Source organism: Salvelinus fontinalis, chromosome 16, assembly GCF_029448725.1.
Source record: "Salvelinus fontinalis isolate EN_2023a chromosome 16, ASM2944872v1, whole genome shotgun sequence".
Classification (NCBI taxonomy): domain Eukaryota; kingdom Metazoa; phylum Chordata; class Actinopteri; order Salmoniformes; family Salmonidae; genus Salvelinus; species Salvelinus fontinalis.
In genome coordinates, this window is record NC_074680.1 from 7,570,711 (window position 1) to 7,589,723 (window position 19,013).

The following is a 19,013-nucleotide window of genomic DNA, read 5'->3' on the forward strand; positions in this document are numbered from 1 at the left end:
ATGAACGCACTTTGGTGCAAAAAAGTGCAAATCAATCCCAGAACAACAGCAAAGGACCTTGTGAAGATGCTGGAGGAAACGGGTACAAAAGTATCTGTATCCACAGTAAAACGATTCCTAGATCGAAACGAGTCCTAGACCGCTCAGCAAGGAAGAAGCCACTGCTCCAAAACCGCCATAAAAAAGCCAGACTACGGTTTGCAACTGCACATAGGGACAAAGATTGTATTTTTTTGAGAAATGTCCTCTGGTCTGATGAACCAAAATAGAGCTGTTTGGCCATAATGACCATTGTTATGTTTGTAGGAAAAAGGGGGATGCCTGCAGGCTGAAGAATACCATCCCAACCGTGAAGCACAGGGGTGGCAGCATCATGTTGTGGGGGTGCTTTGCTGCAGGAGTGACTGGTGCACTTCACAAAATAGACGACATCATGAGGGAGGGAAATTATGTGGATATATTGAAGCAACATCAAGACATCAGTCAGGAAGTTAAAGCTTGGTCGCAAATGGGTCTTCCAAATGGACAATGACCCCAAGCATACTTCCAAAGTTGTGGCAAAATGGCTTAAGGACAACAAAGTCAAGGTATTGGAGTGGCCATCATAAAGCCCTGACCTCAATCCTATAGAAAATGTTGTGGGCAGAACTGTAAAAGGGTGTGTGAGCAAGGAGGCCTACAAACCTGACTCGGTTACACCAGCTCTGTCAGGATTAATGGGCCAAAATTCACCCAACTTATTGTGGGAAGCTTGTGGAAGGCCACCCAAAACGTTTGACCTAAGTTAAACAATTTAAAGGCAATGCTACCAAATACTAATTGAGTGTATGTACACTTCTGACCCACTGGGAATGTGATGAAAGAAATGAAAGCTGAAATAAATCATTCTCTCTACTATTATTCTGACATTTCACATTCTTAAAATAAAGTGGTGATCCTAACTGACCTAAAACGGAATTTTTACTCAGATTAAATGTCAGGAATTGTGAAAAACTGAGTTTAAATGTATTTGGCTAAGGTGTATGTAAACTTCCGACTTCAACTGTACATTTTTCAACAATTTTCCATCCTAAAAATGTGCCTTTCGTTTGCAAAAGCCCATATGTAAGATATTTTCTAATTTCTGTCTCTCATGAGGGAAGATAATGAAGGTTCACAGAACTAGTATAGGTAGACCTACCAAATAAGCTAGTGTATTTACTGATAAAGTTTGTTTATGTATTATTAAGTGATTAAAAGTCGTAATTCAGTTATCAAATCGTTAACGGAATTACCGCAATTGAACTGGCTACAATTTAAAATCATAGTCCTAACAAACCACTGTTGAGTCACCTGCTAATGTGCACGTGTCAGCATATGGTCTCACAAGGGGTCTGAAGATCTCATCTCGGTACCTAATGGCAGTCAGGCTACCTCTGGCGAGCACATGGATGGCTGTGCGGCCCCACAAAGAAATGCCACCCCACACCATGACTGACCCATCGCCAAACCGGTCATGCTGGAGGATGTTGCAGGCAGCAGAACGTTCTCCACGGCGTCTCCAGACTCTGTCACGTCTGTCACATGTGCTCATGTGCTCAGTGTGAACCTGCTTTCATCTAAGAAGAGCACAGGGCGCCAGTGGTGAATTTGCCAATCTTGGTGTTCTCTGGCAAATGCCAAACGTCCTGCACGGTGTTGGGCTGTAAGCACAACCCCCACCTGTGGACGTCGGGCCCTCATACCACCCTCATGGAGTCTGTTTCTGACCGTTTTAGCAGACACATGCACATTTGTGGCCTGCTGGAGGTCATTTTGCAGGGCTCTGGCAGTGCACCTCCTTGCACAAAGGCGGAGGTAGCGGTCCTGCTGCTGGGTTGTTGCCCTCCTACGGCCTCCTCCACGTCTCCTGATGTACTGGCCTGTCTCCTGGTAGCGCCTCCATGCTCTGGACACTACGCTGACAGACACAGCAAACCTTTTTGCCACAGCTCGCATTGATGTGCCATCCTGGATGAACTGCACTACCTGAGCCACTTGTGTGGGTTGTAGACTCCGTCTCATGCTACCACTAGAGTGAGAGCACCGCCAGCATTCAAAAGTGACCAAAACATCAGCCAGGAAGCATAGGAACTGAGAAGTGGTCACCACCTGCAGAATCACTCCTTTTTTGGGGGTGTCTTGCTAATTGCCTATAATTTACACCTTTTGTCTATTCCATTTGCACAACAGCATGTGACATTTATTGTCAATCAGTGTTGCTTCCTAATTGGACAGTTTGATTTCACAGAAGTGTGATTGACTTGGAGTTACATTGTGTTGTTTAAGTGTTCCCTTTATTTCATTTGAGCAGTGTATATATATATATCTCAAACTCAAGGTGTCATGTCATAGCTGACACCCCATTCTTTCTGCAGAAACCTAATTCTGAGGAGATATTTAAAGGTGCAATATGCAGAAATCACTCCGCCATTTCCTGGTTGCTTAATTTCTAATATTTCTCCTAATTTCAGTTTGTGACAAAAAAACAGTGTAGAGAATCACTTTACCATCTAACCCACTGTGAAATATATTTTCAATAACCAAAAGTATTGTATTTTCAGCTGTGTTTGAAGCTGGTGTACAAAAGTAAAAGATGCAAAAACAAAACTTAACAGAAGCATAGAAATAGCGCACATAGTACAGATCTACCGCTTCTTAGACTTGCTTTCAATGAGAATGATAGTTCTATAAGTCGCGTTGCTAGGTGAATTTGGTCAGGTCGCCCAAAAGTTACACATTGCAGCTTTAACAACGTTTTTGGAAAACGTGGTCGCATAGACTGGTTGGTTATTTGGCAACAAAACCGACGTGTGCGCAACTAAACTCAGCAAAAAAAAGAAATGTTCTCTCACTGTCAACTGTTTATTTTCAGCAAACTTAACATGTGTAAATATTTGTATGAACATAAGATTCAGCAACTGAGACATAAACGGAACAAGTTCCACAGAAATGGAATAATGTGTCCCTGAACAAAGGGGGGGATCAAAATCAAAAGTAACAGTCAGTATCTGGTGTGGCCACCAGCTGTATTAAGTACCGCAGTGCATCTCCTCATGGACTGCACCAGATTTGCCAGTTCTTGCTGTGAGATGCTACCCCACTCTTCCACCAAGGCACCTGCAAGTTCCCGGACATTTCTGAGGGGAATGGCCCTAGCACTCACCCTCCAATCCAACAGGTCCCAGACGTGTTCAATGGGATTGAGATCCGGGCTCTTCGCTGGCCATGGCAGAACATTGACATTCCTGTCTTGCAGGAAATCACGTACAGAACGAGCAGTATGGCTGGTGGCGTTGTCATGCTGGAGGGTCATGTCAGGATGAGCCTGCAGGAAGAGTACCACATGAGGGAGGAGGATGTCTTCCCTGTAAGGCACAGCACTGAGATTGCCTGCAATGACAACAAGCTCAGTCCGATGATGCTGTGACGCTCCAGACCATGACGGATCCTCCACCTCCAAATCAATCCCGCTTCAGAGTACAGGGCTCTGTGTAACGCTCATTCCTTCGACGATAAACGCGAATCCGACAATCATCCCTGGTGAGACAACCGCGACTCGTCAGTGCAGAGCACTTTTTTTGCCAGTCCTGTCTGGGCCAGCGACGGTGGGTTTGTGCCCATAGGCGACGTTGTTGCTGGTGATGTCTGGTGAGGACCTGCCTTACATCAGGCCTACAAGCCCTCAGTCCAGCCTCTCTCAGCCTTTTGCGGACAGTCTGAGCACTGATGGAGGGATTGTGCATTCCTGGTGTAACTCGGGCAGTTGTTGTTGCCATCCTGTACCTGTCCCGCAGGTGTGATGTTCAGATGTACCGATCCTGTGCAGGTTTTGTTACGTGGTCTGCCACTGCAAGGACGATCAGCTGTCCGTCCTGTCTCCCTGTAGCACTGTCTTAGGCGTCTCACAGTACGGACATTGCAATTTATTGCCCTGGCCACATCTGCAGTCCTCATGCCTCCTTGCAGCATGCCCAAGGCACGTTCACGCAGATGAGCAGGGACCCTGGGCATCTTTCTTTTGGTCTTTTTCAGAGTCAGTAGAAAGGCTTTTTTAGTGTCCTAAGTTTTCATAATTGTGACCTTAATTGCCTACCGTCTGTAAGCTGTTAGTGTCTTAACGACTGTTACACAGGTGCATGTTCATTAATTGTTTATGGTTTATTGAACAAGCACGGGAAACAGCGTTTAAACCCTTTACTATGAAGATCTGTGAAGTTATTTGGATTTTTACGAATTATCTTTGAAAGACAGGGTCCTGAAAAAGGGATGTTTCTTTTTTTGCTGAGTTTGTGTCAAAACAGACAGGATTGGCTTAGATTGTTGACAACATGTAAACTGTATTTAGTCTCCAATGTTTATTGGAAACAAATACATTTGCACAATGAGCACTTGTTGTCTCTCAAAAACGTCATTACAGTTGTTGGTTAGCTAGCCAATTTGAGCCATATAAGCATTGACATGAAATCAGTCAAAACACCTCAAAACAAGACATGGTATCAAGATCAAGATGAAACTAGCTTAAACAAATCACTTACGATTGTCCGAAAGGTAGTTTCTTGTAGTTTCTTGTCACTGTTGCTATCTGGCCATCCAGAATCACAACACCTCAGACTTCTGCCCCATTGAAGAGTGCCCATCGTTTTTATAAAGTTGTCATCTATAAAAAATGTAAATTAAAAACTTGGCGATTTTACTGTAATTCTGTTACTTAACTTTGCATCTGCACAGGTCTTCCAGTAAATGTGTTTTTGTGAAATCTTCTGTGTAAATTGTTCAACGTAGTCCCTGTGCATAGAGTAAGTCGTGTAGTGGCGGGTATACGCTGTATACCCGCTTCCTTAAGCCGTATCAATTAACAATGTTAACGGAACAGATCAGAATGTTTAGCTTAAAATGTCGAGCTATTACTTATTCAGCAATATGCACACAGCAGTAGGCCTATGCGCGAATGCTCCAAAAATGCAATTAGCAGGAAAACTCATTCTAAAATGTGCACGTCACATGCGAGCGGTTTCGTGGACAGAGATGTAAATATCTGTTAAATTTAGAAAGAGGGGCGATCTAATGATAGTTGTTGTATCATGGGTTGCTATGATTGGGATAAGGCCTTTGGCTGCTAAACAATGAAAGAAAGTTACAAGAAAAACAATAGAACAGGAGAACGCATATGAGGAAGTCTTTATAAAATAATTGCCCCCATGTTTCTATGGGGGGATTTTGGCGACAGACTACTGTGATCCAGGCAATATATGTCTCAGAATATGAAGTAAAACATCCAGGTTTCAAACAATTAGAGAACAAAAGAAATATAGCGATGAAAGGTCTGACTCTTCTGTTAGATGGAAAGGCTTTCCCAAAAACCTATTACATTTAATGTTAACTAGCTACAAAGTAGCCAATGCCTACCTGGGGAGACTCCATCTCATGCACTACATTCCTGGGTTTTTCCCCAAACCCCAAAGTGGTCTCCTGATGTGGTTTAAGCATTGTTATGGAATTGGAACATCCAATTTTGTTGTTTGTCTATTCAAGCTCTACTTTGGGAGCAAAAACCGGAATATTTCTGACTCGGTTGACAGCTTCATTTATTTGTTTCAATAGTAGGCCTTCTATTAGCCTACTTGCACAGTACCGCTTGGGTTTCCTGACTGTGAAAGACCAATATGGGATTTATCATTTTAGGTCATTCGGAGTGTGTCACTGTTTCTCATAGAATTCTTCAGACAGCGTGCCATCACCGGCCGGGCCATAGAGTTTACCCACTTCTCCAGACACCATTGCATGGAGTTGTATGGTTTGTTAAACTTTGAAATCAATGTTGTTTTCTTTTGGCACACATTTTAAAGTGAAACATCTGAGTCAAAGGGTAATTCCGTTACCATGGAATTGCTTGCATGCGAATGTTTCCTCTAGTCCTAATTTGTAGATCATTATACAGGTTACCCATTAGATTCCCCCGTGTAGGCTCTGTGTTGCGAGACTAGTTTACCAGTCAGTGTTCCCAATACAAAACCAGAAGCACAGACACCCAAATTTACCAGTATTCACCTTTTCATCAGACACCTAGTAATCCAAAAGATTTCTAGGCAAAGGGAGTCAGGGAAAGTTTGCTGTGAAGCTACTAACTGACTGCTTCCTTCTGCACCTGGGTAAACATATTGCTTCCTGGCTCCTAACCTTTTTCTAGGGGCCCTAAGGATTCAACTACACAGGTTACAAGCTTGGAATGGTTGATTAGGCATGGAAAAATGTGTTATTTTGCTCCGAAGGACGATCATTTCCCTGGCGTTGCAGTTTACAGCACAAATACAGTACAGTCGTTTCACAATTGTAATATGCTAATAGTTGCGTCCACTTGTCTAACAAGTCACTCAGACCCAAACACACTCAGTGTATGTTTGGAGAGTTTGTTTTTCCTGCTGAGTCAAATCTGACACGCCTGGACACTCGAACTTTTAAAAGCCGCGAGGCTCTCAGGGCATAGTCGTGTGTGTGCATAGATTTCTCTTGCACTCGCTCTCTCTCTCTATCCATCCATCCACCCAGCCCTTTTCCCCTGTAGCCTTTCTGCTGAGCAGTGATCTACTGTATAAAGAGCATTGACCAGTGCTAGTTTAGTCAGCAGTATTAAACCTCTGTCCTCCCCAGGGCTAGGGCCAGGCTCTGAGCCTCTGCACCAGAGGAAGACAGGAAAGTCAAGGAGGAGGAGGATTTGTGGAGAAACTTGTTTCACTTCACTGAAGGAGCAGCACTTTGACTCCCACCCAGGGTTTATATTACAGACTGGACTATAAGACATGGTTTCAGTAGATCTCCAGGAAGAAGAGCAGGGCTGCCCCACCTAAGTCAAGGTCCTGGGCACCTTATTGTTCCTGCCCTCACCTAGCTGGCACACCTGATTCAACTAGTCAAGCCCTTGATTAGCCTAGTTGAGTATTAGTCAAATCAGGCATGGTTGCACTGGGCTAGAGCAAAAATGTACTATTTTCCCTAGATCTTCGTGTTGGGACCTAGCCTAAGCCTACAGTTCATTTGGAAAGTATTCAGACCCCTTCCCTTCCACATTTTGTTACATTACAGCCTTTTTCTAAAATGGATTACATAATTTTTTTTTATTTTTTTTATCTACACACACTCATAATGCCCAAAACAGGTTTTTAGAAATGTTTGCAATTGTATTATAACATTTAAAACAGATACCTTATTTTCATAAGTATTCAGACCCTTTGCTATGAGCCTTGAAATTGAGCTCAGGTGCTTCCTGTTTCCATTGATCATCCTTGAGATGTTTCTACAGCTTGATTGGAGTCTACCTGTGGTAAATTCAATTGATTGGACATGATTTGGAAAGGCACACTCCTGTCTATATAAGGTCCCACAGTTGACAGTGCATGTCTGAGCCAAGGTCGAAGGAATTGTCAGTAGAGCTCCGCGACAGGATTGTGTCGAGGCACAGATCTGGGGAAGGGTACCAAAAAATGTCTGCAGCATTGAAGATCCACCAAAAACACAGTGACCTTCATCATTCTTAAATGCAAGAAGTTTGGAACCACCAAGACTCTTCCTAGAGGTGGCTGCCCAGACAAACTGAGCAATTGGGGGAGAAGGGCCTTGGTCAGGGAGGTGACCAAGAACCCGAGGGTCACTGACAGAGCTCCAGAGTTCCTCTGTGGAGATGGGAGAACCTTCCAGAAGGACAATCATCACAGCAGCACTCCACCAATCAGGCCTTTAAGATAGTGGCCAGAAGGAAGCCACTCCTCAGTAAAACGGCACACGACAGCCCGCTTGGACTCTCAGACTTTGAGAAACATTATTCTCTGGTCGGATGAATCCAAGATTGAACTCTTTGGCCTGAATTCCAAGTGTCACATCTGGAGGAAACCTGGCACCATCCCTACGGTAAAGCATGGTGGTGGCAGCATCATGCTGTGGGGATGTTTTTCAGGGGTGGGGACTGGGAGACTAGTCAGGATCGAGGGAAAGATGAATGGAGCAAAGTACAGAGATCCTTAATTAAAACCTGCTCCAAAGCACTCATGACCTCAGACTGGGGGAGAAGGTTCACCTTCCAACAGGACAATGACCCTAAGCACACAGCCAAGACAATGCAGGAGTGGCTTCAGGACAGGTCTCTGAATGTCCTTAAGTGGCCCAGCCAGAGCCCGGACTTAAACCCGATCGAACATCTCTGGAGAGACCTGAAAATATCTGTGTAGCGACGCTCCCATTCCAACCTGACAGAGCTTGAGAGGATCTGCAGAGAATAATGTAGTAACTCCCCAAATACAGGTGTGCCAAGCTTGTAGCATCATACCCAAGAAGTCTCGAGGCTGATTGGGGACATTGCCCTGTGTAGGGTGCTGTCTTTCGAATGGGACGTTAAACAGGTGTCCTGGCTTTCTGTGGTCACTAAAGATCCCATGGCACTTATCATAAGAGTAGGGATGTTAACCCCTGGTGTCCTGGCTAAATTCCCAATCTGGCCTTCATAACATCATGGCCACCTAATCATCCCCAGTTTACTATTGGCTCATTCATCTCCTCTCCCCGTAACTATTCCCCAGGTCGTTGCTGTAAATGAGAACGTGTTCTCAGTCAAGTTAGTGGGTGAAATGAAAAAGATTGTATGTAGATTGAGGGGGGACAAAAACAACCATTTATTTACATTTTTAGAATAAGCCTGTAATGTAACAAAATGTGGAAAAAGGGAAGGGGTCTGAATACTCTCCGAATGCACTGTATAGTTTGAGAGGGAGATAAGAGAGGGGGAGGTATGCCTCATGTATTCCAGAGAGCTTTTTTTAAGGACGGCAGGTTTGGAATCATATTGTGGAATGTGTGCAGCAGCCTTGCATGTGACCACATCAGGACATCGTAGAGGAGAATGTAGTATAAAATGAAGATCACGAGCTGTTAATGTATCCTTCCTCTGACTCTGATTCCTCTGATTTATGTCTCAAAGGAAGCATCCCAAATGGCACCCTATTCGCTATAAAGGACACTACTTTTGACCAGGGTCTATAGGGCTTTTATTTTGTATATCTATTTTTTGTCTGCTCTGCAGAGACAGGCTTTTCATACAGTAATTGTTCTGGGTACTGTCTCTGTCAAGTAGGCTAGGCGTTGTTGCATTGTTTAAAGCTCTACATAATAATAATAATAATAATAATAATAATAATAATAATAATAATAACAACAACAATAATAACAGCTATATGCCCTCTTGTTTTCAGTTGATGAGATCACTAGTGTGCTTTGTGCAATATGCATTCTGACTATGGCACCTCCTCCTCTACCAGCCTTCAGTCACTAAGTCTAGAGACTAGCCTGTGTGTGTGCGTGCCCTCTACTCTATTTGACTCTGTCTGCCTCCTTTTTTTTTACTGTACTGCTCTCTCTCTGTGTGTGTGTGTGTGTGTGTGTGTGTGTGTGTGTGTGTGTGTGTGTGTGTGTGTGTGTGTGTGTGTCCTGGCTGTATGTGTATGTACACTACTGTATGTAAGTTTGTCTGAGGGCTGATGTCTGTCTGTGTGATATCCTATACACTGTCCTATGACTCATTCCCGCCCTCTTCAAAGGGAAAATATGGAGGTTGGCTGCTTAGAATGGAACATTTTCTTGGCGTTTTTCCCAAGTCGCACTCTCTCTTAACCCCTCCTCCCTCCCTTTCTCCTCTCAATCTTTCAACTCTCTCTCTCTCTGTCATGCATGTGTTCTGTCAGCTCTTTCTCTCTCGCACACACATGCGGTCTGCTCTCTCTCTATTTCCATCTCTCTCACCCTCCCCCCTTTTGCACTATCTATCTAAGTCTATCCATATGTCCCATCCCTTTCCACATCTATCCTTCTCTCTCTCTCTCTCTCTCTCTCTCTCTCCTATCTCTCATGTCCTTTTCCTCATTCTCCCCATCTCTCCCTCTACCCCTCGCCCGCGCTCTCTCTCTCTCTCTCTCTCTCTCTCTAAAAGCCCTCTAAGAGGTTGATAGAATAATCCATTTCATATCTGGGCTGCAGCTGCTGAGCCAGTCTTCTCTAAGCATGCCGCTGATGAGGAGATAAGGTGTGTGCGGTTCTTCGGGAATTTCCATTTGTGTGTACTTCTTTGTAAGCTGGATGATGTTTTTGCGTGATTCTGAGTGCATACGTGTCTCAGCGTAATCTTTTGTAAGAGCTGCCATGGCCTCCCTCATAGTAATGGGTTATAATAATGGGTTACGTCATAGACATAAGCAGTGTTATGCAATACTATTTGATCTGCACCAGTGTCTAAGGGGCTAGCAGTTGTTCTCTGGACAGGGTCATATACAATACAACGACAGCTCCCCATCTCTCCATCCATCCCTGTTTGTCTCATCTGAACTCGTCTCCTTCTCCCTCCTCTCTTCATCCGTCCGTCTGATCTGAACTCTCGCTCTCCCTCTGTTTAAACCATTCTCCCTCCATCTCTTTATCCATTTCTTCTAAAGTCTCGTCTCTCACGCCATCTAAACTCTTCTCTCCCTCCTCTCTTCATCCATCCCATCTAACCGTTCCCCTCCTCTCTTCATCCATCCCATCTAACCGTTCCCCTCCTCTCTTCATCCATCCCATCTAACCGTTCCCCTCCTCTCTTCATCCATCCCATCTAACCGTTCCCCTCCTCTCTTCATCCATCCCATCTAACCGTTCCCCTCCTCTCTTCATCCATCCCATCTAACCGTTCCCCTCCTCTCTTCATCCATCCCATCTAACCGTTCCCCTCCTCTCTTCATCCATCCCATCTAACCGTTCCCCTCCTCTCTTCATCCATCCCATCTAACCGTTCCCCTCCTCTCTTCATCCATCCCATCTAACCGTTCCCCTCCTCTCTTCATCCATCCCATCTAACCGTTCCCCTCCTCTCTTCATCCATCCCATCTAACCGTTCCCCTCCTCTCTTCATCCATCCCATCTAACCGTTCCCCTCCTCTCTTCATCCATCCCATCTAACCGTTCCCCTCCTCTCTTCATCCATCCCATCTAACCGTTCCCCTCCTCTCTTCATCCATCCCATCTAACCGTTCCCCTCCTCTCTCGCTCCATGTCAACTCCTCTCTCCTCTTCTCTCTGTCCAGGATGTCTCAGTTCACAGATGAGCCTCGCTTCACCATCGAGCAGATTGACCTGCTCCAACGGCTGAGGAGGACGGGGATGACCAAGCCAGAGATCCTCCACGCTCTGGATACCCTGGACAGACTGGACCGCCAGCACGGACACAAGTTTGGACGCCGTCCCCAGACGCAGCCCCAGCCTGTCGGTCAGGGACCGACGTCCAATAGCAATGCTAATATGACGTCGTCTTCCTCGTCCAACAACGTTGTGGCGTCCTCATCGACGTCCACGGCCGCCACACAGACTGGTTACCGGGCGAATGGGAGTGGCGGGAGTGGTCTGTCGCCGTCACCTAGCAACAACTATGATATGTCGCCGCCCCCTCCGGCGGTTGTATCTGCCCCTGTTGCTTTGGCAGCAGTGGCTCAGAACGGGTGTGGGGTTGGTGGCGGCGGAGAGATCGTTGCCATGACGAACGGAAAGCTGTCTCCACCACGGTTTCCTATCAGTGTTAGTGCGGTTAGCGGTGGCGTGACTGGGAGAGGCTATGGGTTTGAGGCCAGCGAGGAGGAACTAGACGTGGACGACAAAGTGGAGGAACTCATGAGGTGAGGAGTAACCTGAGTCTTATGCCTCGTTCACGTGCTTGTCGGAAATAGGAAACTCTGACATTTCCGACTTGGAAACTCATTGAACTCAAGAATTTCTCACTTGAAAGTACCAGAATCAACCAATAGGGAGCTCCTCGCAAAATAACTTGTGTTCATTTGAACTCGGAGGTCCCGAGTGTCGTATAGCGCATGAACACAGCATTATCTGAACAGATTTAGATGGTCGTCAATAGGCACAAAATGGTGACCAAACGAATGACCTTTCATTTCAATGACCTTTCATACTACCTGAACATGTCGGTTTTGAATGTGTTTTGTTCTGAGCTAGACCCCCAGGCCTGAGTCTAATGAGTTGAGTGACATCGGTCTATAAACACAGACACCATAATCAGACACACAGTGACGAAGCTGGCTGATGCTTTGTGCATTAAAAAGTTAATGACTAGAATTTGGATTTACTTAAAAATCTGACTTTTATTTTCCATAACTATAATAAATACAGACTTGAAACAGGCAGAGTTAACAAATGTCAAACCGAGAGGTATAATAGACGCAGACACTCCTCACATCATCCTCGCTTAAACTGAAAACCAGGTGCCTCTCCCGCACCTTTAACCACCTGCACATAATTAGCAGGCCAGTCAGTTATCAATTAACCAATGCCTGTCCAAAAGCACGTGAACACACAATACGTTATTACATTGACAGTTTGGGTTGAAGTGGTTGGAAAGATATCAACTATGAATGGAATATATGCAGGTAACGTTATCTGGTTCGCTACATAAAATGTGGGATCTCACACACACACACACACACTCACACACACACGTGTCCTGTCAACCCTGCAGCTGCTCTTTTGTAGTGTGTGCCCAGTGATAAAGGCAGTATTGATTAGATGGAGTGATGAAAATGAAATGAAATGGAGGGAGAGAAAAGTAACAGTGGATTTCTGGCAGCTCAGTGCTGCCTGATTTCCCCCTCACGTTCTCCATGAAGGGGAATCAATATAAATGTAAATGAGAAGGCAGTGTATCGACAGAGACTGTGTGTGTGTGTCTCCAGTGTTCAGCAGACGCTCCATCACATCTATGAGAACTGCTCTCTCTCCTTCTCTGCCTCGCTATCTCCCTCCGTCTCGCGCTCTCTCCGTCTCGCTCTCACTTTCTCGCTCTCGCTCTCTGCTTTTGTCACATTCACTCTTTCCGTCTGACAATCACACATACAGCGGCACTTGGTCTCACACACACACACACACACACACACACACACATTTTCTCTGCCATCACCCCTATTATCCTTGCTTTTCCTCAACCCCTCATATTGAGCTCCTGAGTGGCGCAGTGGTCTAAGGCACTGCATCTCAGTGCAAGAGGCGTCACTACAGTCCCTGGTTCGAATCCAGGCGGTATCACATCCGGCCGTGATTGGGAGTCCCATAGGGCGGCGCACAATTGGCCCAGCGTTGTCCGGGTTTGGCCGGGGTAGGCAGTCATTGTAAATAAGAATTTGTTCTTAACTGACTTGCCTAGTTAAATAAAATAAATATTTCCCTTTTGATTGGCTCTTTGCTTCCTCTCCAACGTCATTGTACTTGCTGATCATATCTCCCTCTATTCATGGCTCTCTCTTCCTACATTTCTCTCGCTCTTTCCACAGACATCTCTCTCTCACTTCTTCACTCGTCCTCTCTTTTCCTTGAACCGTCCTCTCATTCGATCTTCCTAGCAAAAGTGAACAATGCTCTTTGTTTTCTCTTTCCTCCCTCACACTCACCACCTCTCTCTCTCTCTCTCTCTCTCTCGCTCCTCCCTCACACTCACCACCTCTCTCTCTCTCTCTCGCTCCTCCCTCACACTCACCACCTCTCTCTCTCTCTCTCTCTCGCTCCTCCCTCACACTCACCACCTCTCCCCCTCTCTCTCCCTCCAGAAGGGACAGTGCCATAATCAAGGAGGAGATCAAGGTGTTCCTGGGGAACAGGCGCATCTCTCAGGCTGTGGTGGCTCAGGTCACAGGTCAGTATGCCCCCTTGTGGCTAATACAGTACACTACATATGGCACTTGACTGGGAGTGGAACTGTGGTCACTAGTGTTTGTGTGGATGTAATGAGAAACCACAAGTACTTCATCCACTGTATATATGCAGTGGCAAGTTAATGAATCCCACTTTCTGTGCTCTTTCTCTCTCTGGGCCATCCTCGCTCTCTGTCTCGCTCTCTTTGTCTGTCTGTCTGTCTCTCTCTCACTTCCTCTCTCCATTTTCTCTCCCTTGCTCCCCCTCTCTCCAGGTATCAGTCAGAGTCGTATCTCCCACTGGCTGCTCCAGCAGGGCTCGGACCTCAGTGAACAGAAGAAGAGGGCCTTCTATCGCTGGTACCAGTTGGAGAAGACCACCCCCGGTAATGCCCACCACCACCACCCCCATGACCAGCCCCCCACCCGGTCCCACCATGCCCCCCACCTCCTCCACCCCCTGGCAGACCCCCTTCTGTGCCCCCCCGACCCCCCCACCCTCAGCCTCCTCCCATCTGTCCAGTCCCTCTTCAGTTGTTCCACTCGTTCCATCCACTATTAGAGGACTCTCTAAGACCCTGCCCAAACTAGAGGGGTTATATGATGAGAGCTGATGGGCGAGTCTATGAACTATTTGTTGATATTCTCTGGCTAGAAAATAGGGATGGCCAAATCCACCCTATGTATCCCTGAACTGTTGTTTTGGCCCAATGCAATGCACTTTTCTAGGGGGCACTCATGCCAAATCTGAGTGTGTTTATTTGTAGTCACTCCGTGTGACTACACTACCCACATGCCGTCTTGTGCCCCCTCAGTTTCAATGGGCATACAGTGCTTTGCGAAGGTATTCAGACCCCCTTGGATTTCTTTGCATTTTATTGTTACAAAGTGGGATTAACATTTATTTAATTGTTCGTTTTTGTCAACAATAATAAAAATGAGAACTACAATATAGTCGTTGCATAAGTATTCAGGCCCTTTGTTTGGACAAGCATAAATGAATGACTTAAGTCACAGAAGAATACAAAATATACAGCATACAAATATTTCAAAGCATGCGACAAGGCACGAAAGTAACACTGCAAAAAAAAACATGGAAAAGAAATGCACTTTTTGGCCTAAATGCACAGCCTTATGTTTGGGGCAAATCCAACACCACATCACTGAGTAACTCCCTCCTTATTTTCAAGCATGGTGGTTGGTGGCGGCATCGTGGTGTGGGTGTGCTTCACATCGGCAAATACTGAAGTTTTTCAGGGTAAAAAAAAAACTGGATGGAGCTTAGTACAGGCAAACTCCTAGAGGAAAACCTGCTTCAGTCTGGGAGAGGAATTCACATTTTCAGCAGAACAATAACACGAGGTGAAATCTACACTGGAGTTGCTTACCAAGAAGACTGGGAATGTTCCTGAGTGGCCAAGTTACAGTTTTGACCTAAATCTGCGGAAAGACTTGAAAAATGCTTTCTAGCCATGATCCCCAACTTCTTGACAGAGCTCGAAGAATTATGAAAACAATAATGGGATAAAATAGCCACATTTGTTTCTAACATGTATTGACTCAGGGTGCTGAATACTTATGCAACGACTATATGAGTTATTTCATTTCGATCAATCTTTAACATGTCATTGACATTAGAGTATTTTGTGGTTGTTGACCAAAAATTGCAATGAAATCCATTTTAATCCCAATTTAACACAAAAATTTGAAGAAATCCAAAGGGTATGAATGCTTTTTCAAGGCACTGTAGCTACTCTGCAGACACGCCCCATGCAGTATTGAAGCCTCTCCCCCAAAATGTTCCATTCACAGTACTTGTCCCGCCCAATTCTCTGAGCTGTTACGTCACATTTCGAACCCCCCCCCTGCAACCTGTTTCTGCCCCTTCAGACCCATTGTCTGTCTATGACTCCTTCCTGCGTCCAGATGTGTCACTTCCCATTTTCTGTGTCCCTCCCTACCCTCTGGGCACAGCAGCCAATAAGCTATCACAGCCGCAAATATTCAAATACTCATTATTGGCTGGTGTATAATGAGTAGTAGTAGTACTTGTAGTCGTGTCGCTACGATGTCGCTAAGACAATTGAGTAGAAATGTAAAGTGCTTTAAGCACTGTATAAACCTCATTTAATATGTTATTATGATGACTATAGCTAGGCCTTAAAGAGTACTGGTGTGTGACTGTATAACCATGGTGAAAAACTGATTTTGAATAAAAAGCAAACTTGTGAAATCACACCGGCCTCACCTCTCTGTCTGTGTGGAGGGGAGGGTGTAGTGATGAGCCCTGGTGGACTGTGTATGTCACAGCACCTATAGACTACTGCTGTATTGGCTACATACAGCAGGGCTATTCCCATCCGGGCCTCCAGCTCTGCAGTACTGCCGGTTGTTCTTTTTCTTCCAGTCGTTAATTGATTGATTTTGATTGTCCCAAGAGTCCACTGGAAGGTCTGAATCAGTCCCTGGTTAAAGGGCAAGACTGAAAAGCAGCAGTGTTGTGGAACTCCAGGCCCAGATTTGAAAACTGTTGATCTATGTTGACTACATCTCTCGATTAGGGAAAGGCAACTGGCGGCCCCCCTTTTGTAGGCCCGCAGACCAATTTCACGCAATTAAAAAAAAAAAAAAAAAAAAAAAAAAAAGTTCTTTATTTTAGGATCTCAACTTACTGTTGAGAGTTAGAATAGTAGAATACACAAGGTGCAATTTCAAAATTTGGTTGTGGTTCAGCAGTTACTCAATTAGCCCAAGTCAGCTAAATGTTTTTAGATTGGTAAATTAGTCTAGCGCTCAGGTAAACTTAAGCATTGTCGAATTACCGACCGGGATGGGGCCCATTGAACATCTGTTATCATATTAAAAACCGCAAAAATTTGCCTCCACCATATGTCGAAATGTGTAGAATTTTGCTGTAAAACTGCAATTTATCTAGTTTTTTTTTGTGTGGCCCCCATCAAAGTTGCCCATCCCTGATCTAGACAGCAGATTTCAACATTTTATTTTATTTCCAATCAAAAGCATGTATAGGTGTGAGTCAAATAGAATGGAGTCAGAAAAAGACAGGTTCTAGTCCCAGGAAGCACAAGTAGCATCCAGGATGTTAGTCTTTTAAAGCATCTGTTATGAGTTTCAACATCTTCACACAGTCCACCTCTCCCTACATCTCTACATTTATAATCGGAATGCTGTATGTGTGTTACAGCTATAGGCCGTATATAAGGGTTACAGCCGTCATTGTTCATTAGGATAGTGCTATTGATCTATGCCAAAAACACTACCGCTCTTTGTATAAATGAGTCCTAATTTCCGTACATGCACACCACACAGTCGCAATATAACACTCTTAATTCTTCTATGAAATAAGGTGCTGAATCCTTTTTTATAAAATGCACTCAATCAACAACTAAAGGAGAGCACTCTCTAAATAGTAGATGTCTGATGTTTGAGTTTATTTTTACAGGGACTGCGCACATTAATCAACGTTTCACTTGATCACTTGAAACAATCTTGGTTACGTGAGGGTTGTCTCCATGGTGACATCACGGTTGTATCTACAGGTGCCACTCTGACGATGCGGCCCGCCCCCATGTCTCTGGAGGATGTGGTTGAGTGGCGGCAGACTCCGCCCCCTATAAGCTCCACCCCCGGGAGCTTCCGTCTGCGCCGAGGCAGTCGCTTCACCTGGAGGAAAGAATGTCTGGCTGTGATGGAGAGGTGAGGAAGAGACAGAGAGAGAAAGGGAAGTGATGGAGAGAGAGTTGAGGGAGGGAGGGAGATTTGGTGAGTTGTTATAATCTAGATAAAGGCTGAGAGATTGGGGAAAGCAGCAAATTTGCCGTTAGACTTGGACAAATGTGAATGTTGCCTAATAAATGATGTTGTGGTTATTTTCCAGTTACTTCAATGACAACCAGTACCCTGATGAAGCTAAAAGAGAGGAGGTGGCTAACGCCTGCAACGCTGTCATCCAGAAACCAGGTAAGAACCAGCAGGAGGAAAACATGGAAAAACGAAAGAGGTACATACTTATGCTGAATATTTATTATGGAGTAAGAACACTTGAATATGGTGTGTGCAGGGAAGAAGCTGTCTGATCTGGAGAAAGTCACGTCTCTGAAGGTCTACAACTGGTTTGCCAACCGCCGCAAGGAGATCAAGAGACGCGCCAACATAGGTAACGTTTACGACCTCTCGGGGGGTGAGTGTGTATGAGAGTGTGCGTGCGTAAGGCTCAGATATGTTATGGAGAAGTTTTTATTTTTTCGAAGAAGAAGCAGCAATCCTGGAGAGCCATGGGATCGACGTCCAGAGTCCTGGTGGACACTCCAACGGCGATGACATTGAGGGGAATGACTTCCCTGACCAGGTAACCACCCCTAACAAGGTGGAATGGTCCAGTTCTCTGCAAATCGTGTTGTATCTGACAGCCAAGACATTCTACCTTTTTATAGGGGTGCTCTATCATACACATGAGAGAGATCATCCATGAGAATGTGAAATGGTATAGCCGACATCCACAGCGGTCGTTTTTGCGGTGTTAGAGGTGGAAATGCGTTAGACTGGTCAAATCCATTAGCGACTTTTAGCACTATACTTAAAGCGGACATTGACATTGACTGCAAGCATTAAGAAAAATCTCAGTTCGAACACTAGAATATGAGATGTAATCTACACCTAGATTAGGTTGATAGAAATCCTCATTATTTTTGTTGAATGATTTTCCATTTGAGCGTCATTATTTCCATATAGGATAGACTTTCTCGTTCTGATCTCCTAACGTGAGTGGCTTCATGACAATGATCAAGAGCAGCTGCGCACCAATTAGACAGCTCCAAAGCAGTTACACCTTCGCCATCGCCAAAACATCAGCTATGCGGGTGTCGGCTATCGCCAGTTCACGCTTGATCTGATTAAATCTAGGCCCTAGTCTTATCCAGTTTGTATCTTGTAGTCAAGACCATTCTGCCTTCATACGGGTGGTTTAACATATTGCCTCTTGTTTTCCTGCAGGGCTGTGAAGTCCCTCTGTTTGAGAAGAGAGCTGTTACCAGACCCTTCAGTCGACTAGACCTGTCCTCTCCCACACAGGTATGTATACTGCTATGAGACGTTGTATTGCATTACATATCCATACTGTACTCCATATTTGGTACAGAACTTTTTCTCTATACCAAATCTGTGAGATGGGTAGCTAACCAAGAAGTCGGGGGAAAGAGCGCCTTATAATGTTCATGTATTTGTCCATGCTAACCAGTTGACGTACGCAACCGAACAAGGGTGCATCTCAATAGT

At 45.1% G+C, this 19,013-nt stretch overlaps 1 protein-coding gene across 5 annotated transcripts in view; it reads left to right on the forward strand.

Moving 5' to 3' along the window:
- LOC129812588 (homeobox-containing protein 1-like) overlaps positions 1-19,013 on the forward strand; it is a 30,295-nt gene that overhangs the window by 8,909 nt on the left and 2,373 nt on the right. For 3 of the 5 annotated variants that reach the window (XM_055864267.1, XM_055864270.1, XM_055864269.1), the window contains 8 exons: positions 11,118-11,702; positions 13,635-13,720; positions 13,994-14,104; positions 17,279-17,435; positions 17,617-17,699; positions 17,800-17,895; positions 17,990-18,087; positions 18,732-18,809. In XM_055864267.1, coding sequence (XP_055720242.1) covers positions 11,118-11,702; positions 13,635-13,720; positions 13,994-14,104; positions 17,279-17,435; positions 17,617-17,699; positions 17,800-17,895; positions 17,990-18,087; positions 18,732-18,809 — 1,294 coding nt within the window. The remainder of the gene's footprint in view (positions 1-11,117; positions 11,703-13,634; positions 13,721-13,993; positions 14,105-17,278; positions 17,436-17,616; positions 17,700-17,799; positions 17,896-17,989; positions 18,088-18,731; positions 18,810-19,013) is intronic. The other 2 variants (XM_055864268.1, XM_055864271.1) reach the window with 1 other exon arrangement.